The 17978-nt window shown below is 40.6% G+C and overlaps 2 protein-coding genes across 2 annotated transcripts in view; one reads left to right on the top strand and one right to left on the bottom strand.

The window, feature by feature from the left end:
* Nucleotides 1-204: 204 nt before the first annotated feature.
* On the bottom strand, nucleotides 205-4442 carry tstd3 (thiosulfate sulfurtransferase like domain containing 3). Its single transcript, XM_037677155.1, has 4 exons — nucleotides 4300-4442; nucleotides 4060-4230; nucleotides 3662-3821; nucleotides 205-721 (listed from the first exon to the last, which is right to left on the bottom strand). Exons 1-4 carry the CDS (start codon nucleotides 4427-4429, stop codon nucleotides 664-666), a joined length of 519 nt encoding a protein of 172 aa, XP_037533083.1. The 5' UTR covers nucleotides 4430-4442; the 3' UTR covers nucleotides 205-663.
* Nucleotides 4443-5305: 863 nt separating this feature from the next.
* Nucleotides 5306-17978, top strand: part of usp45 (ubiquitin specific peptidase 45) — a 56452-nt gene continuing 43779 nt past the window's right edge. The window contains exons 1-5 of the mRNA XM_037677153.1: nucleotides 5306-5381; nucleotides 7825-7935; nucleotides 10070-10239; nucleotides 11035-11135; nucleotides 11356-11456. Of these exons, the coding sequence (XP_037533081.1) occupies nucleotides 7833-7935; nucleotides 10070-10239; nucleotides 11035-11135; nucleotides 11356-11456 (475 nt within the window). The 5' untranslated portion in view covers nucleotides 5306-5381; nucleotides 7825-7832. The remainder of the gene's footprint in view (nucleotides 5382-7824; nucleotides 7936-10069; nucleotides 10240-11034; nucleotides 11136-11355; nucleotides 11457-17978) is intronic.

Genomic DNA, 17978 nt, shown 5'->3' with positions numbered 1-17978 from the left:
GATGGATGGATGGATGGATGGATGGATGGATGGATGGAAGGATGCCTATGGAGACTGATCATCATAATTAAAGTCTCAAATCATCAGTACGGTGGAAACAGTTATGAACAAACCTCCATTTCTTTTCTTCTGATGAGGTAACCTTTCCTGTAATCTTGTAAACTTTGAAAGACCTTTAAAAGTTTGAAAAACTTTGCTCACAGCCGATTGAAAAGATTTCTGGAAAGTCTGGCTCCTTAAGCTTAACTATAAAGAACGAGGGATGACTTGAGTTTTTTTTTTTCTTCAAAAACTCATGTTAGATTGTACATAACTGTAAATGTGCAACAAAAACAGTTTAACCACGAAAAGACAGTTGAACATTTGTGTGAAACAGATTTTTCTGGTTTAGTTTGGAGTTCCAATAAACACCCAAACGTGTCATTTCATAAATATATAAAAAAACACAGATGAAGCTCCACTAATGCTCCCATAATTGGAATACGAGGTCACTGAATGTATTTAAGGTGGATCATTTACTGAAAGATGATGTGTCACTACAGCAAAGTTCCTGAGGTTTACTAAATCCATGCACTTCAATTGTTTTTGTGCTCACGGTTGAACAATTTTGCCTTTAGTCGGTCTCATGTTAGCGTGATTCCTTTCAACTCCAAAATCCTTGGGTCACTTGATTTGTTCACGCTCCGCCCACTCGTGCCATCCACCAGGATAATGCTGAATGCTGAAACACAGGGTGGCAAAAAAATGGGAGGAGGAAAGTTGAGAAACGGATGCTAGAATATTTACAGTGCAAAATATTCACCAGTTCAGTGTTTCCTACTTTGTTGCCTTACAACCCAAACTTATAAGAGTTTCAGTTAAAAATCTAAACAAAATGCTTATGGGAACATAAAACATTTTAAATACCTCCACAAATATAAAACTGAAATCATCCATAGGAGTTAAATAATCTCAGTATATATTTGTTTAATCAAAGAAGCAACCAAAAGGCCAAAAATACCGCACACGGCTTTCATCACGCTGAGAACACCATCCTCACAGTGAAGCGTGGTGGGGGCAGCATCATGATGGTGTTCATCAGTAAAGACTGGGAAACTGGTCTGAGTTGAAGCAAACACAGATGGAGCAAAAAATAGAGAGAAAATCTGAGATTTGAGACTAGAGTGATGGTTCACCTTCTAGCAGGACACTGAGCCTAAACACACCACTGAAGCAACATGCCACTGGTTTAAAAAGAACCAGTCAAAAGCCAGTCCTCAGTCCAACAGATATTCTCTGGATGGATTAAAAGACGAGCAGCACTCATCCAGACAAAGAAACTGGAGCAGTTTCACCTGAAAGAATGGACAACATCTAATGTGACTACACTAAACTGTAAATTGTCTCTAGGTGGAGGTGACAGTGATTGTTGTCTTGTGTGTGTGTGTGTGTGTGTGTGTGTGTGTGTGTGTGTGTGTGTGTGTGTGTGTGTGTGTGTGTGTGTGCGCGTGTTGGACCTGCTGCCTGTTCCCAACCTCTGTGACCCCCAAAGGAAAAGCAGGTAAAGATGATGTACGTACATTATACATGTATGTTTGTATGGTCTCTCTTGAAAATGAGTTCTCGTGGCTCAATGAGACTACCTGTATCAATAAAGCATAAATGAAAAATAAAAGTACAGTGTGTACAGTGAGGAAAATAAGTATTTGAACACGCTGCGACTTTGCAAGTTCTCCCACTTAATCATGGAGGGGTCTAAAATTTTCATCGTAGGTGCATGTGCACTGTGAGAGACATAATCGAGAAAAATAAAATAAAAATCCGGAAATCACAATGTGTGATTTGTTAATAATTTATTTGTGTGTTATTGCTGCAAATAAGCATTTGAACACCTGTGGAAATCAAAGTTAATATTTTGTACAGTAGCCTTTGTTTGCAGTTACAGAGGTCAAAGGTTTCTTGTAGTTTTTCTCCAGGTGTGCGCACACTACAGCAGAGATTTTGGTCCATTCCTCCACACAGATCTTCTCTAGATCAGCCAGGTTTCTGGGCTGTCGCTGAGAAACACAGAGTTTGAGCTCCCTCCAAAGATTCTCTATAGGGTTTAGGTCTGGAGACTGGCTAGGCCACTCCAGAACCTTGATATGCTTCTTAGGTCGTTTTCACACCTGATAGTCCGGTAGACTCGGTTCGGGACCAATATTCATGACCTTTTGTTTACATTTGAGCTGGTGAGTTTGCATTCACACTGCACTGTGCAGTCGAGTCAACCTGTTGAACCAACCTATTCCCCCGCTCACCTGTGGGGGCGCTGCACCAAGAACTACTGAAAGAAACAACACAAAAACCTCTGAAGACACGTCTTCTTCTTCTTCTGTAAATAAAAATAAAAACGAAGTGGCAACAAGTTTTAGCAGTTTTAGGAGTTATATTTTGTCATTTTTCAAAAATGGACTTAGCATGAGCAGAAGATGAGACAGAAGACCATGGAGAACATTGTTTTCCACACAAGGCAGCTGACAGCTCCATATAAGGTCAGAGAAATGCATGTTTGTTTACCCTGCGGAGCGGGGTCGGTCTGTTTACATTCACACTGTACTCGAACCGCGCTGGAGTTTGCTTCTACTGGACCGAGACCTAGGTTTTAGCCCGGGCCAGAGTTCACCTTGTTGCTCCATGACAGAGTTCGATGGCGCGTTCACACCTCCCTAAACGAACCGGACTTTCTAGGAAAACGAGCTAGAGTTCGATTAAAGCGGACTAAACAGGGCTGGTGTGAATGTACGCTTACAGAGCCACTCCTTGGTTCTCCTGGCTGTGTGCTTCAGGTTATTGTCTTACATACAGTACATACTTACTGTACATACACAGTGTACATACATACAGACAGACAGATGATTATTAGATAAATGGATGGATGAACAGATGAATGGAAGGACAGACGGATGAATGCATGGATGGATGGAAGGACGGATGAATAGATTGATGGATGATGAATAGATGGATGGATGAACAGATGAATTGACAGACAGAAGGATGAATGGATGGATGATAAATGAATGGATAGATGGATGATGAATAGATGGATGGATGGATGGACAGACAGATGGATGAATGAATGGATGATAGATGAGTGGATGGATGAATTGACGGATAGATGGACAGACAGACGGATGAATGAATGATGGATAGATGAATCATGGAACAACAGGCAAATAGATGAATGCATGGATGGATGGACTGATGAATGAATGGATGCATAAATAGATGAATGGACAGAAGGATGGACGAACAGATGAAAAAGATAAATCCACGCCTGACAACAACATAAACCTTTTGACATTTCTGGTTCCAACAGAAATAATGCCACATGGGGTTTTATATTCATCTGTATATTAAATGTTTTTGAACTTGACATTAAGGTCACATTTCAGTTCACGAACAAAAACAATGATTTTATCAACATCACCTGCTGAAACTAGAGCTTTTAAAAACTCCACGTCTGGTTGAAGAGCACCACATGATGAGGCATTATGTAACCACTGGGTAAAAGATTGTGTCAGGTGATGATGTAAAGCACCTTCTACATAAACTGTCAAATCATTAACTGAGCAGCTCAGAAGTTGTTCGGTGACTGGAAGTAATACAGATTTCTGTGTTGGACTTTGAAGACGTCACTCACTCTTTATATCCCAACGAGGCGGCTGTGCTGAGAGCAGTTTTACTCCTGATCCCTGCCAGACAGACGAACACGATGTGATCTGTCTGCAGGGGCATTTCACCTCCATACCTCTCTCTGAACTCCTCTGGACCCAGCTGGAGGGCAGTGTCCATCTGTCCCACTGACCAGTAAAAAAAGACAAACTGGTCAAGGCATCTGGTAAAAAAACAAAACCTAAATATTGATGTGAAAGTCTTGTTAGTGGCATCAAAACATTAATATCTTGAACTCATCTAAGGATAATCAGCAAGTCAGGACACGTTTCTATGTGAATGGGGACTTTAGTGTTTGCAAACCATTAGGAAAGGTGAAGGTGTGGGAGTTAATGGTGCGACAACAAAGCAGAGGTTAACACTCACAGGGCACATTGACAGAGCCGGGGATGAAGCCGTACTCTCTGAGCTCCCAGGGCTCCCGGACATCTACGAGCACAGCTTTCTGCTCGGACAGGAGCCTCTTCAGCTCTTCATAACTCACGTCTGGGCTCGGTGGTTGTCGTGAGGTGAACCTGCGGAGCTGCAGCTCCGAGCCTACAACACAACACACGATCAGACTTCAAACCGCCTCGTGTTACACGAACAGCGAGCCGCAAAACTCACTTTTGTAACCTTGGCGAGTGTTGACAAAGACTCGTCCTACTGGGGAATAAGTCCCGGGCTGAACGGAACCGGACCACAAAAGTCGTGAGCCAGGACCAACCAACTTCCAGCAGCACCTTCTGAGCGCCATGTCGAATCACCCCAACCCCAAGACACACTGTGCGTCAGCTGTTCGTTGACAAGTCAGGGATTACGCTGTAAAAATGGTAGGCTTTGAACTCCTCATGACTTAACTCCGTCTGCGCGTGCGCAGAAATAGGAGCCTTCAAGGACAACATATTCAAACGTTACGCAGATATTTTGAGCAACGATTAGATAATTTATGATGCAAAGCAATATTAATCTGGTGGGAAAAAAGACAAAACAATGTCACAAACATATGGAAGTGTACTGCTGTCACATGAGAGTAAATTAATTCTGGGACTATGAGGCGTTTGTCTTTTTTTTTAACCTCAAAAGTCTAAAAATTTATTTTGTAATTTGCAACTAAAATGGCTCTCCGCTGTCGTCCTTACTTTATATATATATACATATAATAAACTTAATGCGCAATACTGCGTCTACGAAACCGAACATTTTAACTTTTGTTCGCACGTTTGAATCACAATTTTATTTATTTATTTGTACATTAATTTATGTATGTATTTCTTTGTTTTGCTTCTTTGTTTGGCTGAATACGCATTCTTAAAGAAAGTTTAATCCAAAACCTCTAGCACTAGCGCTTTGAATGAAAAAAATAAACGTTTCCAACTGCACATGAATGCATCGTTTGTCCCATCTGAGCTGCCGTAGTGCGTCACATGTTACTTGTGTGGCTAGTTAATGCTATCGACTGTTTTGACGAATTTTCTAGTGAAAAAAAGCTAAAGACAAAAACTGCTGTTATAATTATTTTTTATTTGTCGCCTCTGCATAGTGCGAAATGTCTTAATATGATATTTTATGTTTGATGAAACTCATTAACGTGTGTTTCTGTTGCGAAACCTTAATGTAGCTAGCCTGCTTGCTAGCCCGGAAGAGTTGACATCTCACTGTTTGCTTGTATCAGCTAAAACTGACAACATAAGAGCGAGTTTAAAAAGGTACGTTCATGCTGCATTTTTACTCCATGTGGGTGTTAAAACGGTTTGTTATTTTTTGGAATTATTCTAATAAATGATCCTTGTGCAAAAGCTGCACTATGATTTTTAGGCCTCTTACTCACTGCGTGTAGTGAGTATCAGTAAGATCAGTTTCTTTTACTCACTTCTGTCCTAAATTGTTTAGATCAGGTGCACGAGAATGAAACACAGTGTACACGTGCTAAGCACATGTCACATTCAGAATTTTTTTTCCAATTTACCACTTAGCATGAATCAAAACACAAATTTAATTTGTTGGCAGGGCTGTAATCTTCGTTTTATCCAGACACCAAACAGAAACTTTGATTCCTTGTTTTAGGAGATTTTCACTTGACTAAACAGAAAGTCAATGTTTTGTAGTTTATAAAAGCAGAATAAAAGCAACTTTTCGTGTATTGAAAGCATCCACCACTGGCGTGGTGCCAAAAACCTTTAAACATGCTGCTGTCCAGCCTCTCCTGAAAAAACCAAACCTTGACCCCTCAGTCGTTTCTAACTTCCGGCCTGTCTCCAAACTCCCATTTGTTTCTAAACTACTGGAGAAAATAGTCGAGTCCCAGTTGAAGTGCTTCCTGGAGGATCACGCCATCTTAGAGCTTTTCCAATCTGGCTTTAAACCTCTCCATAGCACTGAAACTGCTCTGCTGAAGGTCTTTAACAACATCTTCAGATTCACAGATACCAGTGATTCTGTGCTGCTTGTCCTGTTGGACCTCACAGCCGCCTTTGACACCATCGACCATGAGATCCTCATTGCTATGTTGGAGCAGTGGGTGGGCGTCACAGGATCAGCCCTCAATTGGTTCAGATCTTACCTCGCTGTCAGATCCTTTTGTGTCTCCATCAAGGATTTTAGTTCTGCAGAGGCAGAGCTTAAATGGGGGGTTCCGCAGGGGTCCATCCTGGGTCCCCTCCTATTCTCTTTATACCTGCTGCCGCTTGGTGCTATTTTCCGGAAACACAACATGCCCTTCCACTTCTATGCCGATGACTGTCAAATTTACTTCCCACTAAGACACAATGGTACATGCTACCGCTGCTCAACTGCCTGGCTGACATCAGGGACCGGATGGCTTTAAATTTCTTGAGTTTTAATGAAAAGAAGTCTGAAGTCATGTTGTTCCCTCCCAATGACACGATCACAAACCACTGCATCGACCTCTCCGCTCTAACCCTGTCAGAAAAACAAAGAGTCACTAATCTGGGCGTGATAATGGACCCTTCCCTGAAACTTAACAGTCACGTAAACATGATTGTTAAATCATGTTTCTTCCAACTGAGGCAGCTGTCTAAACTGAAGCCCATATTATCCAAAAATAACCTGGAGACAGTAATACATGCATTCATTACATCTAGGCTTGATTACTGCAATTCGCTCCTGTTTGGTATCAGTCAGACCTCCATTGCACGACTACAACTGGTCCAGAATGCAGCAGCCCGATTTTTAACCAGTACAGGCAAAAGAGTGCACATTACACCAGTTTTGGCCTCACTGCACTGGCTAACGGTTCACCTTTGAATCCAGTTCAAAATACTTCTGTATGTCTACAAAATCACTGAACAGATTCCCCCCCCCCCCCCCCCATCTCTCTGGTCTGCTACAACCGTATGTCCCACCACGCTCCCTGAGGTCAGCGGACCAGTTGCTCCTCACAGTACCAGGAACTCGTCTTAAGCGCAGATGTGACAGGGCCTTCTCTGTAGCAGGACCAAGACTTTGGAACGAGTTACCTCTGCTCGTCAGACAGGCCCCCTCCCTCTCGGTTTTCAAGACCCGTTTAAAAACCCACTACTATTCAGTAGCTTTCAACACCAGATGATCTGTGTTTTGAACCTGTATGCTTCACACTGGTTAGTCGTCATTATCTGCATCGTTTTTATGTCTATATTTCTGATTTACTTCATTTTGTATTTTGCTTTGTGCGTTACCTGTTGTTCTGTCTGTACAGCACTTTGGTTGGCCTTTTAGCTGTTTTAAGTGCTTTATAAATAAAGTGGTATGGTATGGTATCCATCTATCCATGATGTTTACTAGCCTCTTCCTTAAGTTTTAAATACATGTTGGCATTTTATCTGCCAAATGTATCCACAGTACATTGCTAAGATTACAATATTTCAGACTTTCAATCTTTAAAAACATTGAATCATTGGAATCAAGAGATGATTTCCAGTTTTAAGTCAGTAGAAAAATCCAGTTCTTTTAAATCTGTTGTGCCAATCTGCAAATGCTAATTAAAATGTTTGTAGCTGTATAACCACTTGTAGGATAAACTATTAAACTGCAAGTGTTTTAATTTGGGCAACCATATTGACTTTAGGCACCTTCTGTGTGAACAAAGTTGTGTTTGGACAACTTTACTTTGCAGGGGCAGAAATTTATTTTGATTCCTGTCTTCCCGTTTAGAACTCCAGATGCGGCTAAAAGACCCTTTTTCTTTGAAAGCCGCCGAAATGACAAAGCGGACTAATAAACCAAGGAAACCTCGAGATGAGGAGTCATCAGATGAAGTCAGTGGTAAGTCAGAAGTGCTGTTCAAGATACAAGATTTAGAAAGTTTGATATGTCGGTCTCGATGAAGTTTAGTCCTAATGAACATCAAATAATCGTAGTTTTACGACTACCTGGCTAATGAGCAGTTGTTTTTAAAGGAAATGACCAGTGTTAGTTTTTTAAACAAAGTTCAGAAGGATTTGTTGTCATTCTTGTTTTTAGTAAAGAACAGAGTTTGATTGTTTTGAGCTTCTGCAGTGTTCTGGAAAAAAAAAAATCTGATGTAACCTTGTAGTATTACTCTAAAATACCCAATGATGCCATCAAATAAACATAAAAGTTGTTTTAGAACAATATAAGGTAAATGTTTGTGCAGGCAGTTTAGTTGATAGTCATGCGTGGGCACGATTTCTACTGAGAAAATATTTAGACTTTTATATATACTGCTGATAAACTTTAGAGAAACTATATAGTTAAATCCTTGTCTTTTCTTTTGGAAAGGTAAATAAAATGTAGTCCTGAGCTCTGTGCACCTTTTGGTCTCACATTTTGGTACGCAAAGCTTACATCGTATTGTTTCACAAAATTTACCATATTATGACGCTACATTCTTTTTCTGCAGATGTATTGGCACTATTTGATTTGTACATCACCACTTCATTGTTTATTTTATTTCACATGTTTTTGATTTATTTTAATTACAAGCACTGTTATGATTGGACATCTGTCCTACTTGTTGTCAGGAATTTTGATTTGTTGGACACACAAAGTATTTTGTTTATCTATAATTTAACTATTAAAGCTGCCATTAATTTTTAAAAAGGTTTTGAGAAACAAATGGCTGCTACCAGCCCCAGCTATTGTGATCTGTTGGTATAACACACAGAAATTTAACTACTACTGTAAATGTAGCTGCTGATCGGTTTCATGTTGCTGCTGATCTGTTTCATGTTGCTGCTGATCGGTTTCATGTTGCTGCTGATCTGTTTCATGTTGCTGCTGATCTGTTTCATGTTGCTGTGTTCATGCATGCTCATCTGCTCACACAGACTCATGTCCGTGCTGCTGTTCGGCGTATTGTGTTCATTGTTTTTATGCTATTAGTGCTTAGTGTATATTTAGTTTATGTTTTTCTTAGTTCATATCTTAGATCTTATTACTGTTTCTCTTTTACATTTTACTGTTGGATGTAACTGGGACCCTGTGTACATAATTTCGTCCCACCACATGTATCACATGAGGTGGGACGACAGTAAAGAATCTCTGAATCTGAAATCCAATTACAGTAGTCCCTCATTTATCGCAGGGGATCTGTACCCCAAAGACCCGCAATAAGTGAAAAACCGCAAAGTAGGAATAGTAGTAAGTAGTAGTTTATTTTAGTATATATATATATATATGTATATATATATGTATATATGCTTTTTAAACTCTTTCCACTCTTGTAATATTCTAAACAAAGTTTCTAAACGCTCTAAAAGAGCACAGAATGTCATGATTTCTGCTCTCTGCCAGCGCTCTTGGCCACGCCCACTTCTCGTAGATATAACATGCTGCTGCAGAAGGAAGCTTCTCCCGCAGCTGTGGCCTGCACACAAGTGCAGCAGGTGCTAAATAATTTAAAATAATTTATTTTAAATAAAAATTCCATGCCGATTGTGCGGTTCATGCATCATTCACCCAATTGTGTGTCATGTCCGATCTTATTTTGAAAAACCATGATAGAGCAAGTCCGTGAAAAAAGAACGGTGAAGTAGCGAGGGACCACTGTAATTATTTTTACCTTTTTTAGGCTTACTTTTGATTTATGTGCATTCAGGCCATCAGTTGATTCTGATGTTATTTACCCTTTATTAAATGAAATCAGATTATTTTGAAAACAGGATTGGGTTTGAATTTAACATTTGACCTCCAGCAATTATATTAAAAAAAGTTTGATGTATGTACTCAAATTTTGTGAATATATATATAAAAAAAATTATGGTAGTGGATCAAATAAACTTTGTGTTTAGCAGCTCAGCATTGCCTTTAACTGAATGGTGGGGTTGCATTTTTTATTTTTCATTTGTTTTGTAAATGCATAGGGTTGTAATATTCCTCACGCAGTTGAATGTTCAGGTATCAGTGGTTTGTGAAATAAGTTGGAACTGTTATTCAGGACTGACGTGTCAGCACGTGAATAAAGCTGTGGACCTGAGCTCGGTGAAGAAGTCAGTCCTATCGAGCGTGTGGTTGGTCTGTTCCGAGTGTCTGAAGGAGAGGACGATGATCGACGGAGAGCCAGCAGCGTCCCACGACATCCTCGTGTGCTTAAAGTGTGGTTTTCAGGTAAAAACATGCTTTTCTGCTGAGTATCAGGTCAAATTTGACAGATGGACCAGGCTTCAGGGCTGTATTTTAATGTTATTTAAAATGCTCAAACTGTGAGGGGCAGCCATTAACCAACGGTTAACCATTAACCACCACATGATCAGTATAATTTAGTGATGTGTTCAAACTTGACCGTTCATTCTTTTGTGAAAGACTTTCCACTGAAATGTGACAGAAGATCAAAAGTCAAGCAACAAAATGTTTGCACAGCAAAGCTGTTAAAACTTGATTGCTGAATCATTAACATTAATAGAGAAAACAAACTGAACACTTTCACCTTTTACACTTTTTGTTTTGTTAATCACAAAATCTAAATCTGAAGAGATTATAAGGGGGGAAATCATATTTTCTAAAGGATTCAAATAGTTTTTCTTGATATATTATTTTACTTTATTTAACTAGGTGAGTCACGTTGAGATTACAAGATCTATTTTTCAAGGGAGCCCTGGCCAAGAAGGCAACAGCACCAGTTCCAGAAACATACAAACCACTAAAACAATAATAATAATAAAACATAATATAATATAATTCAATATACATCAGTATCAAAGAAACATGCAAGCATAGCATATTAGGCTCAAAAGGGAAGCAGCTATAAACTCTAAACAAGTCTTCTTTCAAATCCTTGACCTTCTTTTTAATAGAGATACAGCCTCTGATGTTAGATGGACCTATGCGAACTGAGTCTCATTGTATTTCACGAGTATGAGAGAATGTTTTGAACTGAAGATGTGTGAACACACTGTGTTGTAGGGCTGTAACCAGTCAGGGGTCCAGCATGCTGTCAGGCACCACCAAGCCTTCCATCCAGAGTCGCACTGCATCACCATCAGCCTGAGCACGTGGAAGGCCTGGTGAGAGACCCAACTCTCTAAAACGCTGATAGAACTCTGATTCTTTTTGTCTTATTACTCAATAATTAATACTTTTTCCACTTTAATATTTTCTGCCTCAAACAAAAAAATTTGTAGGTAAATCGTGGCACATTTAAGTGTTTATTCCCATTATTTACTAGGACTATTAACAAACAAAAGCCTGTCTGTGCCTACCCGTTGTCATGTGTCAATCTAACAGGTGCTTTGAATGTAACGAGGAGCTGTCGACTCACTGCAACAAGAAGGCTCTGGCTCAGACTCTCGACTTTTTACAGAAGCACTCTGTCAAGGCAACGTCAGGTAAGATGGAATATGCTGAGGGACTCTGATGATTCACTTTCACTAAACCAAAACCTACAAGTTTATTCGATTCACTTTTAGCCAGCCTGTAGTCTGCTCAGTTTAACATTCAGTATTTTCTTCTCTTACATATTCTGTTGATATGTTGCATATGCAAATCTTCATGTCATGGTAAAATATTTGCTAATTCAATGAACACCATTGGATCTGTTTTTATGTTGGAACGATGTCAGTCAAACTAAACAAGGCAGAGTGAGTTTTGTCGTACACATTTAACGGGAGGGGGGCAGGTCTGAGACGAGTTCACTAAATCTCCTGTTCTTCTTCAGTTGAGTTGATGTGTGATGTTAAGAATTAAAGTTAAAATTCTTAAAACGGGCTTGGCTGTGAAACACCTGCTCCCTCTTGTGGCAGGTATTACCTCAGCTTCAGAAGCATCATTCCATGTTTTAGCAAATCACCAACTCAAATTAGGAAGTAAACTTTGTTTATTCTACTTTACATGTAAAATGTGGATTTCAAACCTGTAGTTGACCAACAGAGTCTGAGTAGTATCACTGAAGGTTACTTGTATTCAATAGCCGTACCTAATATTTTCAACATGATGTCCTTTTCACCTCATTCAAGCCACCTGAGTTCTCTGCTCTCTGTCAGTCAACCATATAAATGCCCCCCTCCCCCCACCGTTCCTCTCATGTACTTGCATATGCCTTCTGTTCTTTCCTCTCGGTGCGTCTCCTGCTGTTTGTTGGCATGCTGAGAGCCCTCCTAACAGACTGCAGCGTATCAGAGTGGTGGGCATCAACGGTTTTGGTCTCACTGGTTGTCTGAGCTCACCCCACTGGCCGGTGCCCAGTCGCCAGTGGCCAGAGGCCAGTCACCCAGGCCCTGTCAAGCTGGTCCCCCCATGCTTGCCAAAGCTAAAGAATCGCAGCACTGCTTCTGCAGCGATCCCTCACCCTCACCCCCACCTTGCACCACGCATGACTGCACATAGAGGAATTAAGCGCTTGAGCGATGCTTCCCGCCTGGGTTCCCTGAAGAACAAGAGCAGCTGCGTGAGGTTTAGCCTCTGCTCTGTCGTTCTTTGTTTTTTTCCCATCTCTATCTGTTTCTGTCTGTGGCGCTCTTAGTTGAGCTGCTGTATGTCTCACCACCTCGGGGCCTGTGCGCTGCACTAGTGGGAGTCAGGGTCCTCAACAAGTCAGATCGACTGGATTCTAACAGCTGGAGTGCTCCAACCCTCAGTGGGCGCGCACGTATGCACAGGAAGGAATAACAGAAAAGGTTGCAAATAACTTGAAATATGTCCCCTTTTCTTCCAGTGTGTGGGCTACACTTGGCTTTTACAAATGAGAATAAGCTCGTTTGGATCCTTACTGGACAGGGCTCCCAGTAAAGCAGTGTGTTAAAATTAGAAACATCTTGTCTAAAAATGATGCAGAAAAACTGGTCCATGTATTTGTCACGTCTAGACTGAACTATTGCAATGGTTTATGATCTGGGTGTCCAAATACGTCTTTAAGACATCTTCAGTTGATGTAAAATGCTGCTGCCAGAGTCTTAACTGGAGTTAATGGGAGAGATCATATCTCTCCAGTTTTAGTTTCTCTCCACTGGCTCCCTGTCAAATCCAGAATAGAACTCAAAATCTTACTTCTAACCTACAAAGCTCTCAACAACCTAGCTCCATCTTATGTTACAGATCTAATTGTTCCATATTTTCCTAACAGAGCACTTCGCTCTCAGACTGCAGGTTTACTTGTGGTTCCTAGAGTTTCCAGAAGCAGAATGGGAGGAAGATCTTTCAGTTATCAGGCTCCTCTCTTGTGGAACCAACTTCCAGTTTCTGTCCGTGAGGCTGACACATTATCCAGTTTTAAGACTTTCCTACTTGATAAATCCTATAGTTAGTCTATTTGCCATTGTGTGTGTATACTTTCTTCTTCTTGTCCTCTCAAACCCAGCCCGTCGAAGCAGATGGCTGCTTGTCCTGAGCCTGGTTCTGTTGGGTATTTGTTCCTCGTGAGGGAGTTTTTCCACCGTTGCCTCAGTGCCTGCTCAGGATGGGAGACTGTGATGGAGTTAGACTCAAAGCAGTCTGCTCCTCAGATAAATAATGTTATTAACTGACTTTTTATGTATATGAATGTTTCTGTTCAGTGTCCTGATATAACTTCTGTTGTGACTTGGTGCTATATAAATGAACTGAATTGAAAGTAAAACAAATTCAAATTATTTGGGTAGTTATCCAACAAAGTTAAGTCAGGTCATCTGGACAGTTTATTGTTTTTGCCGAGATGTTTCGTTCTGCATCCAAAGGACTTCATCAGTCCGAGGAACCACAACAAACTCAGTCCTACAAGCAGCACACCCACATAGTGGACCAACCAGTTTGCTGGTGATAAGATGGTATCTGGGGCCTGGATTATTGAGCATGAACTTTGATGTTTTGAACCACTTTGGCTATGGCTGCCTCAGAGGAGTCGACGGGGGAGAGGGCGGGTCCCAGAAAACATCTTATCACCAGCAAACTGGTTGGACCACTATGGGAGTGTGCTGCATGTGGGACTCAGTTTGTTGTGGCTCTTCGGACTGATGAAGTCCTTTGGATGAAGAATGAAACATCTCAGCAAAAAAATAAACTGTCCAGATGACCTGACTGAACTTTGTTGGATTTGTTTTACCTGGATTATTGAGCATGAACTTTGATGTTTTGGTAGTTTTTTAAGTTTACAGCCACTGGGGCTTTTTTTTAAATTATTTTTACAAAACCTCAGATAGAAAAATTAACACAGTGAAAGGACTTTTTCCATTTAAACAATCCCCCCCCCCCCCCCCCCCCCCCGTCAGTTTCAAACTGAAATCATCTTTTGCTGAGAAGGGGAGTTATGGGTGTTTTGGTCAAATCTTATTTATGAGATTAGCTACAATCCCATGCAGCACAGCGTGAATCAGGGTGATGTGTTAGCGCTCTGAGGATAAGTGAAGATGACGCAACACAATCAACCTAACATCTGTAAATATGAGTTTGAGTTATAGCCATGCTTGTGTTGGGTGGTGTTTAATAGCTGTGACGGTCAGCCATCTTGAATTGGGTTCACTCCAGAAGTTACTCACTTGTACATCCAATGAATACTTAGAGAGTTTTATTAAAATTTGTTTACTTGTTGATGAGATATTTTGCTAACAGTACAATAAACTCAACCCTTCAATGGTGTGTTAACAAAATGACACGATTTCACCATTTTTATATCTCAAATTTCGCGTTCGTTCAGATATGTGGTATCGTTACCACAAATTGCTTGTTTATAAATCAGTGCTTGGCAGTTTATTTTTTAGAAGCTACGCATGGATTTAAAACATGAAGTGTGCTTGAATAGTTGGTATGTCTTCTGTGTTTGTGGTGGAACCCTGTATTTTGTGAGGCCTGACGAGGAGGGAAGAGACTACCGGTACCTACACCGTTTTTTACACGGTTCCTCTAAAACTCACCCGCCTCCTTTCCTGTCAGTCTGTTGTCCCTCACCGGTCAGCAGATAAGTGAAGAGGCATCCAGCCGGCGTTGCAGCAAAGTAGATATTTGTAAGAGCTTGTAAAAATTGCATTTCATTGTGAAGGCCAGGTTTTCTTAAGAAGCTGCTGTTGTGTTGTGTTTTCCTAAAGACCTGAAGCACAAAGGAGCCAGGGCAAGGATCCCCCCCCAGAATTTATAATATTTTTTACAACAATACCTCAGGGGAAAAAAGAAAGTCGATTAACTGTGCTCTCTTTCACCATGAAGGCCTTCAGCTCAAGTGCCAGAGTCTCAGTAAACAGCACATTGACCTCAGAGCGCCTGGCTGCAGCTTGTTACACAGCTGGGGGGCTTTGTTGACTAAATTAAAATGATGGTGGCGCTGAAAGGACATCACGTCTTGTTTCGCATTGAAATACAATAATACATTTTTGTTTTTAGTTGTTATTGTTATTTATATAATTGTGGTGCATGTGTTTCTTTATCCTGTTCTTTTAACATATTTCTGCAGCTCTGATCAAATCAGAATATTATCAGATAACATCTTACAGTTAGACCACCAGTGCTCAGTTTGAGTTAAGTCTTAGCCTTTTGTGTGGGGATTATGGTTTTATTTGTTCTCTTGGTTCATTTTTGAATTATGATAAAGTTAAAACAGTATTTGTGGTGGATTTGGGGGGTGACTGGACTTTGTTGCAAGTTTCCCATAATGCCTTTCTGTAACTTTTTAATTCCTGTCTGGAAATAAAGCATTATTTTCAAACAGTTTAACAATATTCAGACTTAACTGTTATCTTTACATATTGTTTGCATATAATTTCAAGAAAATACTCAAATTTGTCATTGTACAGTACTGCCCCCCCTCAAAAAAAAATGTACGCAGAAAAATGATCAATGTGGAGCATGGTTAAAATTTTCCAACTTCAAGAGCAAATCCTACAAGTATTTTTACAGCAAGTATCTCATTCTTAATAAGATGTCTTAGAGAAAAGTAAGACGTTCTTCAGGTGATGGAGTGCTTTGTTGCGTCAGATGTGTGTGTCCATGCTCATGTGCTGCGACAGAGGAAGGAACGCATTAAAACTGAGCCAGAGTTCAGCAATCGGTGGAAACCGTCAGATCAGGGATTACAATCATTTATTTATTTCACATTTGCACAAAATATATTCTAGTATTATTGAGGATTTATATTTCGTTTGTAGCATCGCTGTTGTTCGTTGCATTTTTGGAGTCGACCCATTACAAGATGGCCGCCACAGCTAAGTGATTTTATCAAATAGAAAAGTGTATAATTCAACCAACTTTCCAGATAATCAGCTAAAATGTCTGTTTGTATCTGAGAGGCATTCTCAACCCAAACTCACTGATCAAACTATTTTTTTTAACTTTGTGATTAACTACTTGGAGGAGTGGTGGTGCAGAGGTTAGAGAAGGTAGGACTGTTATAGGAAGGTTGCCAGTTCAATCCCCCGGACCAACAACATCAAAATATGGGTGGGAAAGGTGAAACACCCACACCTGCCTCCACCTCCACCTGCCCCACTGGGCCCTTGAGCAAGGCCTGTAACCCCCACCCTGTAACCCTAGATGGCAGCTCTCTGCTCCACACAGAGGGCTGTGGTAGCTCGGTGGTCTGTGGTAGCCAGAAGAAAAAAATCTTGGTGATTAACTACTGGATTCTGTCAGTAAAATATCTCCTGAACCACTGGACAGATTTAATGAAACTGTCAGAAAGTAATCAGATGTTGTACATCTACAACTGATTACCTGCTGGAGTTACCCCAGTTTATGATGCCTGCAACATTTTCGACTATAACCAAAACAAAAATGTTTCTTAATTTAGCCAGATTTACAAATATGGAGCTAAAGTGTGTTGTGGTAGTAGCTGAGAGTCATTCAAAACACAGTCTGAATGCTACACAAGGGTTTACTTTAAGAGCTTTTTACACCAGAACACAAACTGTGGAAGGGAACAGAAAAACATATTAAACTATACTTTTTTCACTGTTTTCAACCGAGCTTTGAATTTTTCGTAGTTTTTATTATTCAGCTGTTCAAACCACTGCAGCAGTTTAAGAATTACTCCGGCAGCATTTCAGTGTTTGATCATTCAAGTGCTTCTTTAAAGAAATGCTCAACTCACACCCAACGTGGCTTCTTTCACCTGATGATTAAAACATTTGTTCAAATCAAATGCTTGAGTCATGAAGTGTGTGTGTCTGTGACATACATTAAGTGCTGTCACATCTCAGGGGTCTCACATTATCACAAGACTGTGCATCATTTATAAAGGTTGACCATTAAAGCTATAACCATGTTCTTTCTCAGCACAAGCTGACATGAAAGGTGAAATGCATCCCTTGAAGAAATGCTAGGCCTTGTAATGTTTTAGTTCTGTGTTAGGGTTCCTCAGATTCCCCTTCATTTAGGATTCTGACAACATGATCAAGGAAAGTTCAAGAATCTTTATTATCCCCAAGGAGCAATTTGTTTCACAGTCATTACACAAAACATCCATACAAGACATTAAGATAACAGAACAGAAATCCTCATTGTTTATTGAGAAGTCTGATCCCTACAGGGATCAATGAGTTTTTCAGTCTGTTCTTCTACATCTGGGCAACAGATGCCTGCATCCAGATGGAAACAACCTGACCTCACCATGGAGTGGGTGATCAGGATCTGCCAGAACCAGCCTGGCCTTGTTCACTGACCTCACCTTGTGTAGGTCAGTGAGGTTCTGTAGGTCAGTGAGGATCTGCAGGTCATTGAGTTCTGCAGGTCAGTGAGGTTCTGTAGGTCAGTGAGTTCTGTAGGTCAGTGAGGTTCTGCAGGTCAGTGAGGTTCTGCAGGTCAGTGAGGTTCTGTAGGTCAGTGAGTTCTGCAGGTCCGTGAGGTTCTGCAGGTCAGTGAGTTCTGCAGGTCAGTGAGGTTCTTTAGGTCAGTGAGGTTCTGCATGTCAGTGAGGTTCTGCAGGTCAGTGAGGTTCTGCAGGTCAGTGAGGT

The sequence above is a fragment of the Nematolebias whitei genome, chromosome 5, assembly GCF_014905685.2.
Source record: "Nematolebias whitei isolate Nwh7 chromosome 5, NemWhi1, whole genome shotgun sequence".
NCBI lineage: Eukaryota > Metazoa > Chordata > Actinopteri > Cyprinodontiformes > Rivulidae > Nematolebias > Nematolebias whitei.
The sequence above is the reverse complement of the archived record's forward strand: the minus strand, read 5'-3'. Positions and strand labels throughout refer to the sequence as shown.

Excerpts from the sequence above, each read along its gene's own strand:
- tstd3 (XM_037677155.1), bottom strand. The coding sequence starts at position 4,429 with ATGGCGCTCAGAAGGTGCTGCTGGAAGTTGGTTGGTCCTGGCTCACGA. Across the intron at positions 4,231-4,299 it reads CACTCGCCAAGGTTACAAAA|GCTCGGAGCTGCAGCTCCGC; the intron begins GTGAGTTTTGCG and ends GTTGTGTTGTAG. Across the intron at positions 3,822-4,059 it reads CGGCTCTGTCAATGTGCCCT|TGGGACAGATGGACACTGCC; the intron begins GTGAGTGTTAAC and ends TTTACTGGTCAG.